Source organism: Nylanderia fulva, unplaced genomic scaffold (assembly GCF_048542155.1).
Source record: "Nylanderia fulva isolate GAGA-0341 unplaced genomic scaffold, ASM4854215v1 Scaffold90, whole genome shotgun sequence".
NCBI classification, from domain to species: Eukaryota; Metazoa; Arthropoda; class Insecta; order Hymenoptera; family Formicidae; genus Nylanderia; species Nylanderia fulva.
The window spans coordinates 385,796-406,620 of NW_028191027.1; the positions used below are offsets into that span (position 1 = coordinate 385,796).

The window sequence follows — 20,825 nt, forward strand, 5'->3', positions numbered from 1 at the left end:
AATGTAGCGAATTTCTAATGTGTCACTATATTATACCCTTGCTTTTGTTTGGCCCTTAGGATGACTATAATTTCGTTCTACTTTAATGAGAGGACAATGCTTTTCCGAAGCCCAATTTTCCATTCTCGTTAGTTGTACACGCGTATTTTCATTTATTGTTCCAGTAAAATTTGTAATAATATCCTCAAAGCTTAAACGATGTATCGGCTTAAATTCACAAAGTATTTAAAATACATAAAAATATGTTAAAATGTTGTCTGTATAACGTTAACATTATATAAGTTTAATAAATACTAAGAAGCAACATATATTTTGTACACTTCTATTTATATATTTATATATTTATATATCTTACATCTATATTCTGATAATAAAGAATACAACATAATTTTAAATAAAATTTAATAATTTTATTTAATTTTTTACGCTTAAATAGCATTAATACTGATATTATATTTTAGCAAAGTATTGAGGGAGTATAAAATGAATAAATAAATAAATAAAACAAATAAGAAGTTGAAGACAAAAGAAAAAAATATGAGAAATAATATAAAGAAGATCGATTTTTGAAAAAAGATAATGAAAATAGAGAAAGTAATGGAAAATAGATATATAAGTATTACATATTGTAAAACCTGTTAAATAAGATTAGAAAACCAATGTAGCACAAAATGCAATTAAAAAAAAATAGATATAAGAATTATAGACGATATAAAGAAATAAAAAAAATAATAAAATAACGATAAAACAACAATTTCTTTCTGCAGAATCGGTTTTTATAGGAAAAGTAATGAAATTGAAAATAATTCTAGTAGAAGATCCAAATAAAAGCAGAATTGTAACACTAAGAAAAAAACATTATGAAATGTCAGAAGAAACGAAAGAAGAAAAGAGACATTATATAAAACTTCTATTATAATTAATTAGCAATGTCATCCTTCAATTCTCGCCAGATAGATTCTATTATAATATAATATTCTATTACAATATTCTATTATATTATTCTATTATAATATTAAACATAAATTATAATATTCTATTATATTATTCTCTATTATAATATTAAATATAAATTACAAATAAGAAAAGCCTAAAGAGCCATACGCGGATGTTGCTGCGTACATTTCGAATAAAAATTAAGTTTTCATTGGAATAAACCGTGCACAAGACACGTATCATTCTCGATGTACCAGCAAGACTTAAAATTCGAAATAATCTCATACTTGAGATTTAATTTTAATAACCCTCTAACACCCTTACGAAAATAAACAAATAAATGCGAGAAAAAAATATAGATCCAAATCGTATTGCACACAAAAATTATTGCCAACAGATCGATTGCTTACTAATGCTATTGCACACAAATGAAAAATGAAGAGACGAACGTACGTTTGTACACATAACAGTTTTGCGCACAAACCGTATTGCACATAATAGTATATTGTGTATCAAGTGCGGAAAGTTGACAATTGGTCACGAGTGCGGGAGATGGACGCACGAGGCGAAGGCGAGTGCGACCACCCCACACGAGTGAACAATTGTCAATCCGCACGTGATACACATACTATTTTGTATTACAAGTGCAGGCAAAGTGGCTTTGTGCGCGTTTTCTGTGAGCGAGGTGGCCGATTGCACGCTGCCATCTTGCGGCGGCACGGTGCGGGAATAGCCGTGTTCAATACATTGCTTACGGCTTCAGCCGTAGACAATGACTTGAACGTGGCTCAGCCGTAGGCAATGGCTTTGAATGCGGCTTATTCACTCACCGCATCGCCGCTAGATGGCGGCGTGCGAAATCGGCCGCTTCTCGCACAGAAAACACGCACACAAAGTGTCACTTTGCTTGCACGTGTAATACAAAAATTATTGCCTACAAGCTCTATTACGCACAAACCGTATTGCACACAAAAATTATTGCCTACAAGCTCAATTGTGCACAAATAACAAAATAAGAGACGGAAGACCCCAATGAAGTTCCGAAAAGTATACTCACTCCCGATTTTTAAAACTTAAGTATCCTTACGTATATTGATGCGCTGATTACGAATCTCATGAACACCATGAAAAACCATTAAAAAATCAGTTTTTTAGGATTATTTCAGTAAATACGAAAAATTATGATAAATGTTTTAGACAAAAATTTTCCGTATTTACTGAGATAATTCTAAAAAACTAATTTTTTAATGGTTTTTTATGGTGTTCACCATGAAAATCAAATAGTCGTTAATTTTCACTAAGATATTCGTAATCAGCGTATCAAAATACGTAAGAATACTTGAGTTTCAAAAAATCGATGGGGGAGCATACTTTTCGGAACTTCATCGGGGTCTTCCGTCTCTTACTTTGTTATTTGTGCGCAATTAAGCTTGTAGGCAATCGATCTGTAGAGAATAATTTTTGTGTGTAATACGGTTTGTGCACAAAACTGTTATGTGTGCAAACGTACGTCCGTCTCTTCATTTTTCATTTGTGTGCAATAGCATTAGTAAGCAATCGACTTGTTGGCAATAATTTTTGTGTGCAATGCGATTTGTGCGTAAAACTGTTATGTGTGCAAACGTACGTCCGTCTCTTCATTTTTTATTTGTGTGCAGTAGCATTAGTAGACAATTGATCTGTTGGCAATACTTTTTGTAGTTAAAAGAGATGTTGGCAAATAGGATGTCGGCAAATGATGCTGTTGGCAATTGATTTGTAGGCTAACGGGGCCCTCCCCAAGACCTTTCGCTTACCGGGCGACTGCTCTTCCAACTTCTTTTATCTCTTCTACTATCATAAATTACTTAAGTTGTACAATTTTATTTTTTTCATATTATATTCTATATTGTATTACTCACTTGTTAAGTAGGCTCAAGAATGTCTGAAATAGTTTTCCATCGAGTAAGTGTTCTATCATGTGCAGTATAAAAGGTGCTACGATTTACATCAAAATTATGAATTAGATATATTATAAATATATATTTACTATCATAGTTATTTGTAAATAGAGTGATTTTTTAAAGTAAATATTGTTAATGTATACAAAGTAGTAATTGCGTAAGAATGAAATATTTCTTATAGCCGCATCGTTTATTATTCTATTTTATAAGTACATTTTTTGTTATTACCTACAAAGGTAGCAAAACTTTAAAAAAATTAGAAAATAAAAAATTAAAAAATTAGAAAATAAATAAAAAATAAAAAACAAAATTAAAGTAAAAAACAAAAGAAAAACAAAACAAAAATTAAAAATAATAAAAGAACAAAAAAATTATAATGCTAAATTAATACCTAATCAAAACATCACATACCAATGCTCAAGCTCGTATGACAATAAAAACAATGATAAATTATTAAATTAAGGCCATGTGTAACGAGCAATACGATATTATTTTATTATTGAGAAGAAAATTCTTAATTTGAAATAATAATTATACAAACGTTTCGAGCTCTACTTGCTCCTCTTCAGTGCGCAAAAAAAATAGTGATAATAAATAACGATAATAAATAAATACATAAAATTCTAATAAAAAATCCGCAATACATAGTCAATATAAGTTATATAGTTGAGTCATAGTTAAAACGCAAAATATATTTACAATGAATTGAGACCATTAAAATAGTTCAACAAAGTAAGAACCCAATTAGAAGCAGAATGATTCGTCCGGTTATTCATAAAATATATTAGAATTATTAATAAAAACTTGGAGTGACACTTATACATTACTCCAAATGAACCACTTATCGTTATTTGACGAAAGTCCCTCGATCTGGCAATGATTATGTTCATCCTCTCCAAATTATTTGATATTTGTTAACTGAATTTAAAGAATTTATTCAATTGTAAAATAGGATTCCACTAATTTACACATTAAAAAAATTATAAGTATAAAAAATAAGCTTGTAAAAGTTTGAAATAATCACACATAAATAAAGTCTGTTGTTTATTATATAATTTTTCTTATTTTTTATTGTTATCATACATATTTAGCGCTATATAATTTACAAAAATTTCAGATTTTTTAATTCAAAAAATTTTTTTAATTATAATTATTATTATTAATTCTACAATTTACAGGAGCAGTCGGGAGACGCCGCGCTAAATTTGAGACATATACGCACGCGCACGTTTTATGTAATAAATAGACACAAACACAAATATCGATACTCAACGGATGTACTCACATACTCATACACATGTACGCGCACGAAGTCACGCGCGCACGTACGCACATATGTACGCACTCATGCGCGCAAACACGCGCATACGAACATATGAATACCCGCATTCATACACATACTGACATGCACTCACATACGCACACACGCATATGTATACTGACGCTGCGGAACACACACTTAGCGCGGCGTCTCCCGACTGCTCCTGTAAATTGTAGAATTAATAATAATAATTATAATTAAAAAAATTTTTTGAATTCAAAAATCTGAAATTTTTGTAAATTATATAGCGCTAAATATGTATGATAACAATAAATTTAAATAAGAAAAATTATATAATAAACAACAGACTTTATTTATGTGTGATTATTTCAAACTTTTACAAGCTTATTTTTTATACTTATAATTTTTTTGTTCTTTTATTATTTTTAATTTTTGTTTTGTTTTTCTTTTGTTTTTTACTTTAATTTTGTTTTTTATTTTTTATTTATTTTCTAATTTTTTAATTTTTTATTTTCTAATTTTTTATTATTTTTTTTTATTTCTAATTGTTTTTTATTTTTTATTTTTTATTTTCTAATTTTTTTTTCTAATTTAAACATTAAAACTTTGTTGGCAGCAGTCGGGAGTTTTTTTTTGTAAAAAATTTTATTATTATTTTCTAATTTTTTTATTTTCTAATTTATTTTTTATTTTCTAATTTTTTTTTTTTCTAATTTATTTAATTTTGCATATTCTACTTTGATAAATACAAAAGTCAAGGTTTTTAAGCTTATTAATATTCAATATGATGTATAAATACTAATGAATGTGTATGTGTAAAGTGTATACCCAATAAGCACAAGTACGTCCTATGTATGTACGATGGATGTCCATGCCGGACATTGTGTACATCCACTGGACGTCCAGATTAAGTACGGCGGACATACATTGGACGTCCATTGTATGTCCGTTTGCAACTGGGCTGGACATCAATAGGACGTCCATTATTGGGCATTTATGGTCGAAATATGGATTTTAAATGGATATAAATTATGAATGTAATAGACGAATTTTGGACTTTTTATGGATGAATTATGGACCTTTTATGGACGGATTATGAATCTTAAATGGATATATATTATTATTCTAATGGACGTACTTTGGACTTTTTATGGACGAAATTCATACCTTTACTGGACATATTTCGGCTTCTTATTATACGTGAATAATTTAGAATTAATTAGGTAATAAATTTAGTAGAAAACTGAAATAGTTTTATTTTATATATATTATCACAGTATACTTACAGTATCACAGTATACTTACAGTATCACAGTATACTTACAGTATATTTGCAGTATTTTTATTATACTGCAAGATACATTTATTTATAAAACTATATATATAATAATCTATATTAATATATATATATATATATATATATATATATAAACTAATAATTATATATATAAACTAATATATAAACTAATAATATATAAACTATATAGAAACTACAATAAAAACTAAAAAAAAATATAAACTAAAATAAGAAAATAAAATTATTTTTTTGTTCATAAATTATTAGTTTCTATCTTTTAGCTAGCGAGTTTCTACGTTGCTGCTAATAAATGATTCCACCAATTGATTTTCAGTATCTGCCAAATCTTCACGCAGTTTCTGAAGTTTTTCCTACAGTAACTTCTGGTGTGTGTAATTAAAGATTATTTTCCTCAATATCATTATTATTCTCTCCATGTTTTTTATTATTATTATTACTACGTTCCTTGGCTCTCCTTAACCACTTTTGAATTGCTTCTTCGCACTCTTTATTAGTGGAATTTGGGATGTTTTTTTTGACAGAACCTATAATATAAAAACAGGATAAAAAATAATTAGAAAATTGTAAATAATTGTATTTGTATATTTGATAATCTACAAAGAAGGAATGATTTTAATAAAGTTATTTAATACAAGATAACCTAAAAAACTACTTACCAATTATTAAATCCGCTAATTTTAATTTGTTGAAAGTTTTTTTGACTCGCCTTCCCAACCAGCTGTACGTTGCTGCAAGGTCATTAGTAATCAACATTTGCAAAGCTCTTTGAGTAAAATTGTATACAGAACTTCCACCATTTTTCGCAAGTTCATTCATCTATAAAATTTAAATTAAAAATAATATAATAAACTAAAATTTCATTAATTAATAAAGTATATTTGTAACACTGCAATAAAAATGTAACATATTTGAGAATAACATATTTATAAAAATTACCGCAACGTTAAAATTTTTCTCGTCATTTAAGTGTTCATCAACGCGGATTAAATCTTCTTCATCATGTAACGGAAAATTAAACATTGTGAAGAATGAAGTTGTTGTTTCCTCCACTTGATGAGCCACCTTATTCGTAAGAATATTATTAACCGATGTGGTTAATTCGTGAAGCGAATCTGTATATTGCCACATGTTAGCTTTTAGTAAATTTTGTTGGCGGATGATTTCTTTAAAATATTTTTCTGGAAAAAAAAGTTTAATATATTTATCAATTGTGTCGAACATGTAATAATAAATCCATTTTATAATAAGATTAATGATAAGTTTATCGAAAATAACTGTACATAAAATATATATTACTTGCAATCGCCAAATTTGCTTATTGCCCGAATTTTTTAACCAATATGCGATATAGATAAGCTTAAATGTCCATAACGCATTTTGGGTACTTTATTTCGGCCACAACACGTTGTATTTTCCAACGCTCAGTGGCCAAAATAAATACTCAGAACGCGTTGTGGACATTTAGGCTAACATCGTATTGGTTAAAGAATTCGGGCAATAGGCGAATTCGATGATTGCAAATAACATATACATACCACAGTTGTATTTTATATGTACGGGACAACATTTACATTCTTGTTTATTAACATTCAATGGTTCTATAAATGGTTCTATAAATGGTTCATCGTTGTCATTCAAAGGTTTGTTATTATCTACAAAATTTACAAAAAATACATTATAAGCTTTCACATTTTGTAAAAATGATTAATAATTATATATTACAAAAAAGAATTTACCAATTGCTTGTAATAAGTTCCTTTCAAACTTCTCATTTCGAATTCTATCGTTATTAATAGCTTCACTCCTTTTTTTCGGCTTTGTTTTATTTATAAAAGTACTGGTGTCTGGAAAAAAAATTAGAAACAAAACGATAGAATGTTTTTTTTAAATTTATGAATTGTTCGTTACTGTTTTCTTTTATCCCTAAAAAATTACCTTATACATTTATTTTAGAGATTTTAAAAAGTAAAATAGCGTCAGATACTACCATGTCTCTTAATTTATAAGATAACTAATTTTTAGCAAAATTTCTATAATATAGCAAATAAATAAATCCATACGAACCATTTGTTAAACGTGGAGGAGTCGGCAAATTACTGTTATCGTCTGATACATATTTTTAATTAATTATATAATTATTATATAATATACAAATAAGAGAGAAAATAACTATATACATTTATACAATTATATATGTGGATATTTATAGCAATGTGGCTACGCAGCAAATTTAATAGCAAATAAGTGGCTACGCAGACAAATATAAATTCATATAGCCATGTTATGACTACAACAGACATATTATATTATTAATTATATTATATATTTTTATTAATTATTAATAACAAGACTTACTCGTTTTCTATTATTAATAATGTTTTCTTCTTCAGATATCTCCAAGCGAGCATCTTCTTCCTACATATAAATAAAGAAACAATAAATAAATAATAATAACAATATCCTAAATAAAGAAAAAAACAATAAATATAAAAGAAGAAACTTACTCCTTTATTTATATCTTCTTGAGATATATCCATAATAATACACTTCACTTAATATTGTTGTTGACAATAACACGCAACAGGTGACAGCTAACCTACGAGGTGTGTTCAAAAAGTATCGCGAATTTTGTGTTTTTTCAAAAATTATTTATTTATTCATGAATATCTATTTTGTCCCCTTCAAAGTAATCCCCACCAGATATTATACACTTGTGCCAACGTTTTTTCCAATCCTTGAAGCACTTCAAAAAATCATTTTTTGTGATCTTGTTCAGCTCCTCCTTCGATGCCGTCTTTATCTCCTCAATCGTAGCGTAGCGTCGTCCTTTCATGGGCCTCTTCAGTTTCGGGAACAAGAAAAAGTCACAGGGGGCCAGATCTGGGGAATACGGTGGCTGCGGCATTATTAGTGTGTTGTTTTTGGCCAAAAATTCGATGCTGTTTTTGGTCGAAATTGAGCAATTTTGGTACGAATTTCGCGGCGACCCGTGTCATGCCCAAATCATTGGTAAAAATCGAATGGCACGAGCCAATCGATATGTTTAGGTCCTCAGCAACTTCTCTAACGGTGATTCGACGATTGACCAATACTATTTTCTTCACTTCATCAATGTTTTCGTCTGTTGTTGACGTGCTCGGGCGTCCGGCACGCTCTTCGTCGTTCACATCTTCTCGGCCCTCGGAAAACATTTTGTACCACCGATAAACGTTGCTTCGGTCCAAGGTAGCTTCACTATATGCCACAGTCAACATTCGGAATGCGTCCGCGCACTTAATTTTGTTTTTCACACAAAATTTGATACAGATTCTTTGATCCATTTTTTGGAATAGGCAAAAATCGAAGACGAGCCAAAACACGTGCAAGCAAAGCAGCTGTCAAAAATTAACTGAACATTCAAAATGGCCGTACTTGTCGGCATAAATGAGAAACATGAGTACCAACATAACGCCACAAAAAAATCGAAAATCGAATATACGTAACCCGCGGAAATTCAAAATTCGCGATACTTTTTGAACACATCTCGTATCCTATCAGTCCCGCCATTATTACTTCGAGATGTATATACCAATGTCACCAACATTCCCTATCCGGATACTACAACGAATCTCATTGGTGAATCATTTTTCCTCTTAGGTTCACACAGCAGCCAATGAGAGACCGTATTGACGAAATAATACTCATTTTTCACTTTTTATTAATAGAATAAATAACGATAATAATACGCTTTAAACCTTCCTTGATTAATAAGAAACTTATGTTCCAAAGTTGATATAAAACTATGCAGTAGTTATCGAGAATTAAGGTCACGACCGATCCGGGCTCGATGAAACGCATACTCCCTCTTTTTTCGCCAACCTACGGTTGGCAGCAGTCGGGAGAAAAAATCATTCAATTAATTCCTTCTACCTACATATGTGCGACTATTACCGGACACTTTGTGTGTGCGTGTGCGTGCACGCGTATGTGTGTACATTTATACATATAATATTTCATTAAATCTAAATAAAGAGAGAATTAATTATCTTCTAATTTTGTACATATTTTAAAATACTAACGGTTAAAAATTTACGTGGACTATTTTATTATATTACGTTACCTCTGATAGAATTGGGAATTTCCAATGAGCTGTTAACTTGTGAAGCAGATTTCCACATATAATAATCACCATCCAAATTGAAAGAGTAATGTTGATTTTGAACAACAAATAACTGTCTTATTCGATAATATGGATAAATCTATAGAACAAAATAATTAATATATCGATATAACCGTCCTGAAGATACTTGCATTAAATACAAATACTAATATATTATTTCCGTTACTTAATTGTTGAAACAAAACATTTTCTCATTTTGAAAAACACACATTAAAATAAATATAATAAATAAATCTAAAATTTTATATTAATATAATTAGTAAATATTACATATTTTTTAAATTATTGTCTCATGACAGTATATTGCAGATTTCTCTTTATTTAAAATAAGAAAAATCTGCAAATTTATTTAAATAAATATCATGTGTACTTGTTTGGGATTAATTTATTTTATTTTATATTATATAAAAATTTAAAAATATGTAATAAAGTGATGTTAAAAAATAAAAATTTTTAATAAATTAAATTATAATTATATATGCATGTAAACATGTAAAAAAAGTATTTTCTATAAAACAATTCATTATTTTAAATAATGCTAAATATGTTTCAAGACAATTCACAAAGAATATATATATATATATATATATATATATACCCAGATAACCACAGTAATTATTATGACATCATTTTGATGTCATAATAATTACTGTGGCTATCTGGGTAGATTTTGTAAAAAAAATTTGATTTAAGAAAATCTTGCAATATGAATGCTTCAGTATTATATCGTTTGCGAGAAGGTAGGAGAGAGATAACGTTGAAAATATTTAGAATAACGTACCATATTAACAGCATACGTTGCATACAATGCACTAAAACCTTTTTTAATCCAAAAATCCGACACTAATGGACTGTTCAACGGGGTATTAAACCATTCCTGTGTCACTTTACGTGCTACTAATTGAGCTACTTCGATTTTGCGAGTAATAGGATATAAATTTTTATCATAGATGATATCTGTTTCCCTGAAAATTATATTTTAATGTTAAAACTTAGAACTTGACTCAGAACAGAAAATAAAACTTTATTTTTGTTAGAATATTTTAATCTAATTGTTATATGTACGATTTACAAACTTATGAGTACAATTGAGCAAATCAGTATAAATAGTACCAAATAACATTTTTTTATTTTTTAATTTACAATATGTAACAACGATAAATTTCTGTTAATGTGTATATATTGTTGACAAAGAACAGTAGTTTTAAGTAAACCAAAAATGTCATTTCTTTTATAGCTTTATTGCAGTTTTAATATCTATCTTAAGAGGTACAATTTAGCATACATACTTTACCTTTTATGTACGTTTAAAACGGTATACTTTAAAATTAATAAAAGGAACTTAATAGGCCAACAAACGAGCAAAAGTTAGGTGTAAATAAAAAAATCTTTTTTTTATTATTAATATTCTTTGAATGTAAACGTTTCGACCTCACTAAGTCTTTTTCAATACAAAATTGAAAAATTAATAAAAACCTATACTTTAATTTTGTAATAATATAAATAAACTTAATTCTACTAAAATCGTTTTCGTAATTTCTTATAATTTCGAACGTTAACAGAAGCAAAAGTTATACGTGCTTTTAAATTTTATGATTTTGCATATTAATATAATTTTATTTTTAATGTAATTTTAAGCACTTGTACTCACTTATAAAAAACAAGTCTGATATCTATTATGCCATTGTCATGAAAATTTGGAATTGCAATATGAGTCACGTTCAAAATTTGCTTTGAACGTAAAAATTCATTTTTAAGCGACAAAGTCATAAATTCAGCAAGATTTTTTGCAAATTTCATGTGAAGTCCATATTTGTTCCTGCACCACATTTGAATGTTTCTATTGTCATCATCAATAGGTAATTAGACACAATCATTGTTGCAAGATAAGGCGACATTGCAGATGTGGTAGTGAAGTGTGTCCATAACATATTGTACTCATTTTCTTCCTTATTTCGCAATGGTATATTTGACAAAACCGTACATTGATAACATCCTATAGATATGTTAAAGGTTGCTTCTAACAATAAATTTAATAAAAGATGATTCATTACGAATAAAAGCCGTCTCAGAGATAAACATTAATCCGCTACTTATTAATAATAGTTTTAGAAATATCCTCATGTCGTACAAAGAATATTTATTTTAGATTTCTATAAAACAAAAGATAAATAAGGAAATTAAATACAGTTTTGATGTCTTTTTCAAATCACTAGACGACTCAAGAGCGCTTTGCGCAAGTGATATTATTTCTATTATTTAATTTGCAACTGTTAAACTGTTAATTTTCGCGATAGCAATTGTTTAATGTTATTAACATAACATATAGGCTGCGTTCGCTTTGATGCTTTCAAAGCTATAAGCATTCTCTGTCCTTGATGCAAATCGAATATCAAACGAAGACAAAAGATGCTTATAGCGCTGAAAGCGTCCAAAATAAATGCAGCCACAATGTTAATCGAGACCATAATCAGCATCGCAGAAAAACAGTAACAATATTTGCGATAATCGACTTTGCATACCATTTTTAGAACAGAATTCTTGTATATAAACAAGAAAATAAATACAAAACGTATTAAAATTATTAATTAAAAGACATCCTAATTAATGAATTATTATATGGTAAGAAAAGAATTTATGTGCAAATTTCCATTTGCACAATTTCTTTTTCTAATAAATTTATACATATATATATATATATGTGTGTGTGTGTGTGTGTGTGTGTGCGCGCGTGTGTGTGTGTGTGTATTTCAATGTTACATACATTGTAATTGACAGCAATATAAAAATTAAATTGACAATAAATTATTTCATTGTTAAAAAATAATGTACATTTAAAATCTATAAAATTTAGAAAATAAGTTATTAGAATATAAAGATTTATAGAACATAAAGTTAATTGTCTGAAACAAATTACATTTATAAACGCAACACCCGTTATTTTTACGTACATAAGAACCTGTGTGTTTATTCGAAATAAGAAGAAGACAGTAAGGATAAAAAAGACTGAGCAACGCCGACAAAGTAAATGAGAGAGAGAGAGAGAGGGAACATGTATATTATTATTTTCCTTTAGAGGTCTGTGTTGTTTCTTTTCTTAAATTGTGTATTATAAACTTCAAACGAAAAATCATCGAGAATAAAACCAACATAAAATCAATTTTAAATTTTATAAATTATAAACTTGATAATAAAAATTATATACATACTATATACAAGGTATCCCAGAACTGGCAATGATGTATTAATAGCAGATACCTGATATCATTTTTAGTCAATTTTTCTTTTAGTGAAATTGTCGAAGTACTAATAAATTTATAGTTATAAGCTATTAAAAATAAATGGTTTTTCGCAAACTAAGCCTTGTGGAAATAAAATATTAACAAAATCACATTCGTCATTCAATTTGATGTAAGATTTATTCTTAACAGAACTTTAATTTAAGGCTTAATTACAAAAGATACATGATGGCAAATTTGAGAACATGCAAATATAATGATAGCCTTCCTCGACATTCTCACAGAAGAAATATCGCTCCAAATGATCCCTGGAATTAACAGATTTATTACTAGTTCTGGAACATTCTGTATATATAATAAGATTTTTGTAGATATTTCAGATTGAAGACATCAAAATAGATGTGGAGTTAACAATTGCATGAAATATATAATATTATGAATTTTTTATTCGATTGACAATTAGTAGATTGGTAATTATTTAAAATTGATAATTCTTTAATATTCTGTTATGCTGTAAGATTAAACTTTTTGTAGATCAAATTATACATTTATATATTTTTTTAACTTATTCTGACTTATTCTATATTTCGGAACAGTATAATTGCAAAAGTACGTTGATAAAAATTATATTTTTAAACAACTAATTGCTACAAATTAATACTCTAGCAGCACACAATGTTGGAAGAATATAATATATTCACACACACTTTATTACAAGTATTATATCTACCACGATATGGCTCGAAAGACCATGAAAGACTGACTGATTCTCTCAACATTTCATCATGATAAATATGATGTGTTAGGGCAACAAAATTTTTGAGGTCGTTTATATATGTTTGTGTGTGTGTGTGTGTGTGTGTGTGTGTGTGTGGAGGCATTTGTGTATAACTGTTGTCTTAATTAAACATATTCAAATTTTGCTTAATTTATCAAATAAATATGCATTATTTACAAATTTATATTACTTATTTCAAAAAACATGGTCGCAAAAAATATGGTCTAATATCTCGTAATATACTCATCGCTTCCGATAATTTTATCTTAATAATTGTCTTAATTCTATAATTGTAATAATTATCTCACAATAATTCTTAATAATTCTGTTTATCTTATTCATATTAACTATTTTTAATAAAAATTAACATCCACGATTCCTTCCTTTGTACAGTATTCTATTTAGTGTCAGACTTACTTAATTATCAATTAAAGTATTAAATTAACCACGGATCCCTTTCTATAAAAGGCATACAAAGTTAATTACATATATAATCTTCAACACACAACAAAAATATTAATGAATATAAGTATGCTGCCTTCTAAGCCGGGCAATAGAGCCAAGGAAACGAAACGAAAAATTAATTAAACGGAAAATATTAATATTTGATTCTTCTTTCTTGTTAAAGTTATTCTACTCAATGTCAGCACAGCTTTAAGATTATATTAAATATTAAAATACACACAGATATTTTTTTATAAAAAATAAAAGATACGACAAATTTTAGAAAATTTAGAGAATTTTAATTATCTAGAAATGATAGAACAATTAAAAGTGTCTATTATAATATTTATTATCTGTTATGTATATTGCAGTATTTTTCAATTTCAGAATTAATTTATTTGATATCAAACTTTTGTGAGTTCCAGATTATTACAACATTGCAATTCAAATATATAAAATATTATATTATCAATATCATTTGAAATAATCTGCATTATAAATAAAGATAATTTAGAATAAAATTATTCTCTTTATATATTTATATGTTTGTAATTCTTTAAAAATCCGTAATACAGTACAAATAAATTTTTTTGTATTTGTGGACAAATACATATATTTTTACATTTTTAACTTATTTTGACTTACCCTTTTTTTCGAAACAATATTTAATTGTAAAAGTATATATGTATATTGATAAAAATTTTATTTTCTTAACAATTAGCTGCAACAAATTAATACTAGCCGCACGCAATGTTGGAAGAATATAATATATTCACACACGCTTTATTAAAAGTATTATATCTATCACGATGTGGTTCGACAGACTACGAAAAACTGACTGATTGTCTGTACGTGTCATGATGACAAATATGATGTGTTTGGTCAACAAAACTTGTAAGGTCGTTTATGTATATATATACATATATATACATATATCAGTCATATTTACCATAAAGAATATTACAATTAATCTTAAAGCTAAAATATATGTATAATTTATAAAATATAGAAAATAATAATATTCTATATTTAAGTAATTTGAATCACATTTTTATTATTATTTTTTCTTGTCTATGCGAATTCTTCCGGATTTTTCGTCAGCACCATTTTTTCTGTAGAGAAACAACCTCTGCATCAGGAATTGTCTTCGTACAAGAAGTTTCGAAACATTTGCACTTGCATTTTTTTTGTTCGCGATGTCCAGATTTTAGCTGTTATGCTTTTCACGCACTGTCGATGTTTAATACGCGAGAATTTTGTCTGTGAGTTTCATCGTTCTTTATATCGGTTTTTCAGTCAAACGTAATTAAATATATGTACATCTAAATCGCTTTTCTATATAAATTATTTTATTAATCTGTCAATTCAATGAACAAATTACGTTTGGATGTTTTAATACGCGAGAATCTTAGTTCTATCGAAAAATATTCTTGTATGTTTATAAAAACTATACATATATACATATTACGTAATAGAAATATAAAATATCGTATATCTTCTATCGTTTGTAAAAATGCAGACTGAAATTTAAAAACGAGAAACGAGTCATCTCTTATCAATCATTGTGCAAACAAAACAGGGAAAGAGAACATTTCTGTGAAAGTATTAGATGAGATGGTCCACTATTTTGCAAACCGAAAAAGAAAGAGAAAAGAAAAGAGTATAATACGAAAAAAAGCGTATCAATTTTCTCTTTTGAGTGATTCCAACAAAAACAGAAAATCAAAATGATATCAATTTAATGTCATATTGACTAAATTTATGTCATTTTTTGGTCAATATTTAGTCAATATGACATTATTTTGACTTTTCTGTTCTCCTTGGATCTATATGCTTACATCTCTTTAAAATGTGATTGTTAAAATTAATTAAATATAATAATTAAAGTTAAAATTCCGATTAACACATTTTGCAGTATTTCAATGTCTGTTAAAAATATTAGTAGATTAGATTAGATTAGATATGTTTATTGTTGCTCCAATTAGAGATTACAAGGCGCTTTTTTCTTGTTTAAAGGAGCGGTCCCAAACCTTTATACCTCCATTTACATTCCACCTTAACCTATAACTTAATCCTATAACTTAAATCTAATTAACTTAATCTATATAATCATATATACAGTTATATATATAGTCATAACAAAAAAAAGAAAAAATCGCCACGCCGCTTGCTTCGCCGTCTACCGTGCCTTTCCTCGCCTTTCCACCCTACCTACTTCCTGCCTGCTCTTACACACACCCGACCCTTTTATCCTAGTCTTTCTTATCCTACGTTTTTTTATATACTATTTTCGCCATCTTATATACTCCTTAACCTAAGTGGGACCTCCGCTTCCGGTTACTGTTACCCTTCACTTCTTTCACTCTTCCCTCTCTCTCCCTCTCTCCCTCTCTCTCTCTCTCCCTCTCTCTCTTCCCTCATCTCTTACCCTCTCTCATCCCCCTCTCCTCCTTTCCCATCCTTCCCGTCCTCCCCTTCCCCCTCCCCTCTTGCTTTCTCTAACATTTTTATCCACGTTTCCCCTTCTCCCTCCTCTCCTAACACCTCCTTCACCATTTCCTGCCAACTCTCTTCCCTTCCCCATTCCATGCATTCCTCCCACACATGCTCCCACGTTTCCAACCCTCTCCCACACATTCTGCACTTCCTCTCCTCCTCTTTTTCCCAGTATCTATTTCCCCTCATCCCATTCCCCAATCTATACCTTGCTATTCTCCTCCACCTGTCTTCCGTCCACCCTTTCTTTAGATAGCCCGGTATTCCCTCTCCTTTGACCTGCTTGTACCATCTATTGTATTCCGACTTTTCTATTTTTTCTATCCTCTCTTCCCTCTGCTCCTTCCTTTCCCAGTCCTCAACTTCTGCCCATCTGAACTCCCCTTTTTTTCTTCTTTCCTCTATCTCCCTCATTTCCATCCCCTTACCCTCAAAGAAATCCCTCCTTTTTTTGCTCTTTCTTTGATCTCCCCCAAACATACTTTCGCCAGCCACCCTCCCTTACCCTCCTCTAGTCTCTTCTCATATTCCCACGCCCTTCTTCCCATCCTTGTCCTTATCTTTTCCCTCTGCAGCTCCTCCCTTACCATATAACCAGGCGTTCCCCAATCTACTCCTAACATCCATCTCAAATACCTTTCTTGTATCCTTTCCATCCCCTCTCTCTCTTCCCATCCCCATATCTCCACCCCATATCCTAAAACCGTCCATACTAATGCATCAAATAGCCATATCCTCCTCCCCCAATTACCACCAAATCTCCTCTTACCTATCCTCCATACTTGTCCCATAGCTACTGCCCCTCTCTTTATCCTGTCCTTTACCTGTCCTTCTTGCCTCCCATTCCTTTGTATTATATGTATATCCTAATAAGTATTTACATTTAATTTATTCATTATTAAAAATTTTATTCTACGGTTTGTTTCATTGAAAATGAGGTCAAGAAGATAATCATTGTCAATTAGCATATTGTTTTGCTACAAGACAAATTATATTCCGAAAGCTAAAATAAATACGTAAGTTTTTGTTTTTATGATATATTTTATGATAGTTACTTATGGCTAATTATTTAATAACAGGTAACTTTTATTGATTTCTGATCAAATAAAAAAATTCAAAAGAAAATAATAAGGGGCACCGTAATAATAATTTGTGACCACGCCTGCTTTCTAATATTATTGTAAAATTTAAGCTGACTATTATAAAATTTCAATAGGGATGTTAATATACGCCTTAAGTAACGCCTTTTTTGTGACATATGGGATGATTTGAGAAAAAAGATAAAGTTCTTCCTGAAAAAGTTTTTTTATCAAACCAATCAATCTATATTATATTGTTAATAACTATGACAGATGTCCAAGAAATTTATTCTATGATTATCCTCTCGTTCCGTCGTGAAATTTAATTTGTCGTGAAAATTATTAAAACTGTGTAGTACATTAATAACTGTCTTCGGGAATACAAATTAGGATATTATCAACGTATCTAAAATAAAAAATATACTAATTAAATGCTCTTTAATTCAAATAAAGTATTACACATATAAAAGGCTAATAAGAGCAGAAATAATATTACAGTTATAAAAACTAAATTATTACATTTAATCAATATATTGGCTAAATTATTACATTTAATCAATATACTGATAGAAACAATAAAGTTTAAATTAATATAAATTTATATAAATAAACTCAAAAGTTAAAACAAATAAAAAAGCAAACGTTTCGATCCAATTTTTCGGATCTTCTTCAGTTACGTAAATGTGATGGATTAGTGAGAATCATCTTAGTGTTAATCTTACGACGTTTTATTTCGTTTATTGATGTAACCGCGTTTAAATATGTTTATTAGATTTTTATACGTTAAACATGAACTTTAGACTTTCGTGATTTTAATTTGCTTTGTGTACTGCGCTGAAGAAGATCCGAAAAATTGGATCGAAACGTTCGCTTTTTCATTTGTTTTAACTTTCGAGTTTATTTATATATATATATATATATATTTCCTAAAAAATGGCGACGTCCGATTCCAATAATTTCCTGCACGCACAGAAACGAAAACTAACAAGTATCTTCTCAATTTTCCTAATACGCAAAAATAATTTAGACGTAAGGATAATTAAAAACTATTTATTTATAATATAAATGTAGACGTTTCGACCTTACTATGTCTTTATCAATACAATCAACCGCAAGTATGAAATTATAAAACATAATGAAGAAATTAGAACATAATCTCGCAAACTACGTAAAGACAAAACTTCGATTATCATTCGATTTAATTACAATGATTGAAACAATTATTCTTAGATGTCATTGAAAAGAATAATATACGTGTCATTGTTATATCATAGCTTGTTTATAAGTTAATAAATAATTTATAAGATAATAAAATTATCTGACACACTTTTTTAATATAAAATATACAAATTAACCTTTAACTATTGTCAACACTATTGACTATATAAACAAGCTACGATATAATAATGACACATACTAGAGTTTATATAGCACGTTAGCGTAAAAATAAAAACACTTTCATTATATAATTGAGACTCAATCTTTCGATTAAGATTATTTAGAACTCGATCCGTTCAGCAGTTATATGAGAACTGAAAATATCGAGTACTCCCAACTGTCTGACTCGCGTAAAGAGACATGGCGTGTCTTTTTCTTTCTTTTTTGGACTTAGCACAAGACACTACAATGTCTCTTGATAAATTTCAATAAAAATATTACATTTTAAATATTTGCATATACACTCATTGATCATCACAAATAATTTAAACACAACGATAAAATATTACATACTATTACGTCGCATACAAATGTGCAAACAAATTCAGTTTGAATAGTCACTCATCGGAAGAATTGTCCGTAAAGTCTATGATTTTCACTACTACAAATATTACTATACATCTTTGTTAGTGAATGCAATTATATTGGCTTTATATCAATATTACATGTTAGTAATTAAAAAAAATAAAACATACATATAGTTAAAAAATGTAATTATATATTTGAAAAAGAATATGTTATATCTTATTTAAAAATAAAATATGATTTATAAATAGTTATGAAACTTTAATATCTATTATATATTATAAAAATTTTGTACAAATTTAACCGTATTTTTGCGTACATGTATAATACATACATATATGTATATTTGCACGTACGTGAATAGATAAATGTTAGCGTCTATAAGTGAATTTGTATATATGTTTGTTTCATAGAGAAAATTTTAAGAATCTATTGGAAAATAATAAAATATAAGAATTTTTAAATACATTTTTAATATAAACAAATAAATATATATTTAACGATTTTTAGTCTAGAGTACAGTACGTATTACATGAGGTACTTAGTAAAATCAAATATGAAGAAATTGATGATACAGACAAACTTAGAATATGTTTACGACAAGAAGCTGCAAGATGGGCATGTTTTCTCGATGACGTAGCTTGTAAGCTAAAAGCCAACACTAAATTACAACAACATACCGATGGTTATAAAATAGTCACGTAATTGTTATTATATATTGTTAGGCTTTCTTAATAAAATTTTCTCGTATCGCCTACAATGTTCAAATGATTAGATCAAGAGATCCATATGCTAATCTTTAATAAAAAAATTTAATTTTTTTTATATTTATGCCAAAGTAATTTGACATATGTTTATAAATATTTTCTACAAAAATTTATTATGTTTTTATTTACACATTTGTTTGTTCGTTTTTAGACATGTTGATGTAGCTGCAGCATTTATTATTATTATTAACAACGTATATTTGGTATATCTACTTCAGGTAAAAATTTTACATGTTTATATATGTATGTATACAAAATGCGATAATAATGCGATATTAATAATTATTATTTAATGTTAAATAATTTTGATACTGTTATAATAATGTTATTTATTAATAATGTTAAAAAATAATACATTTTAGGATATAAACGAATACGTTGAAAGGTTGAAGCACAATGCAGACTTAATTAATGAAATAAAAGAAAAGGTAAATTTAATCAAATTTATTATGCGGAAGAAAAAGAAATATTGTTCTATCTTATATTAATTTCTGAATATTAATTTTATATTAGTTTTGTTTATTATATAAATAGTATATATTGATTTCATTGTGCAAATTTTTGTTTATATATATTAGGATTTCATAATGCAAAAAATTGAAAGAAAGATATCAATTCACAAAAATCAAATCGGAAGACTA

The 20,825-nt window shown here is 28.3% G+C and overlaps 1 protein-coding gene across 1 annotated transcript; it reads right to left on the minus strand.

The window, feature by feature from the left end:
* Positions 1-5,759: 5,759 nt before the first annotated feature.
* On the minus strand, positions 5,760-6,627 carry LOC114945898 (uncharacterized). The gene is made up of 3 exons (XM_029322248.2): positions 6,416-6,627; positions 6,136-6,295; positions 5,760-6,003 (listed from the first exon to the last, which is right to left on the minus strand). Exons 1-3 carry the CDS (start codon positions 6,605-6,607, stop codon positions 5,855-5,857), a joined length of 501 nt encoding a protein of 166 aa, XP_029178081.2. The 5' UTR covers positions 6,608-6,627; the 3' UTR covers positions 5,760-5,854.
* Between the last annotated feature and the right edge of the window lie 14,198 nt (positions 6,628-20,825).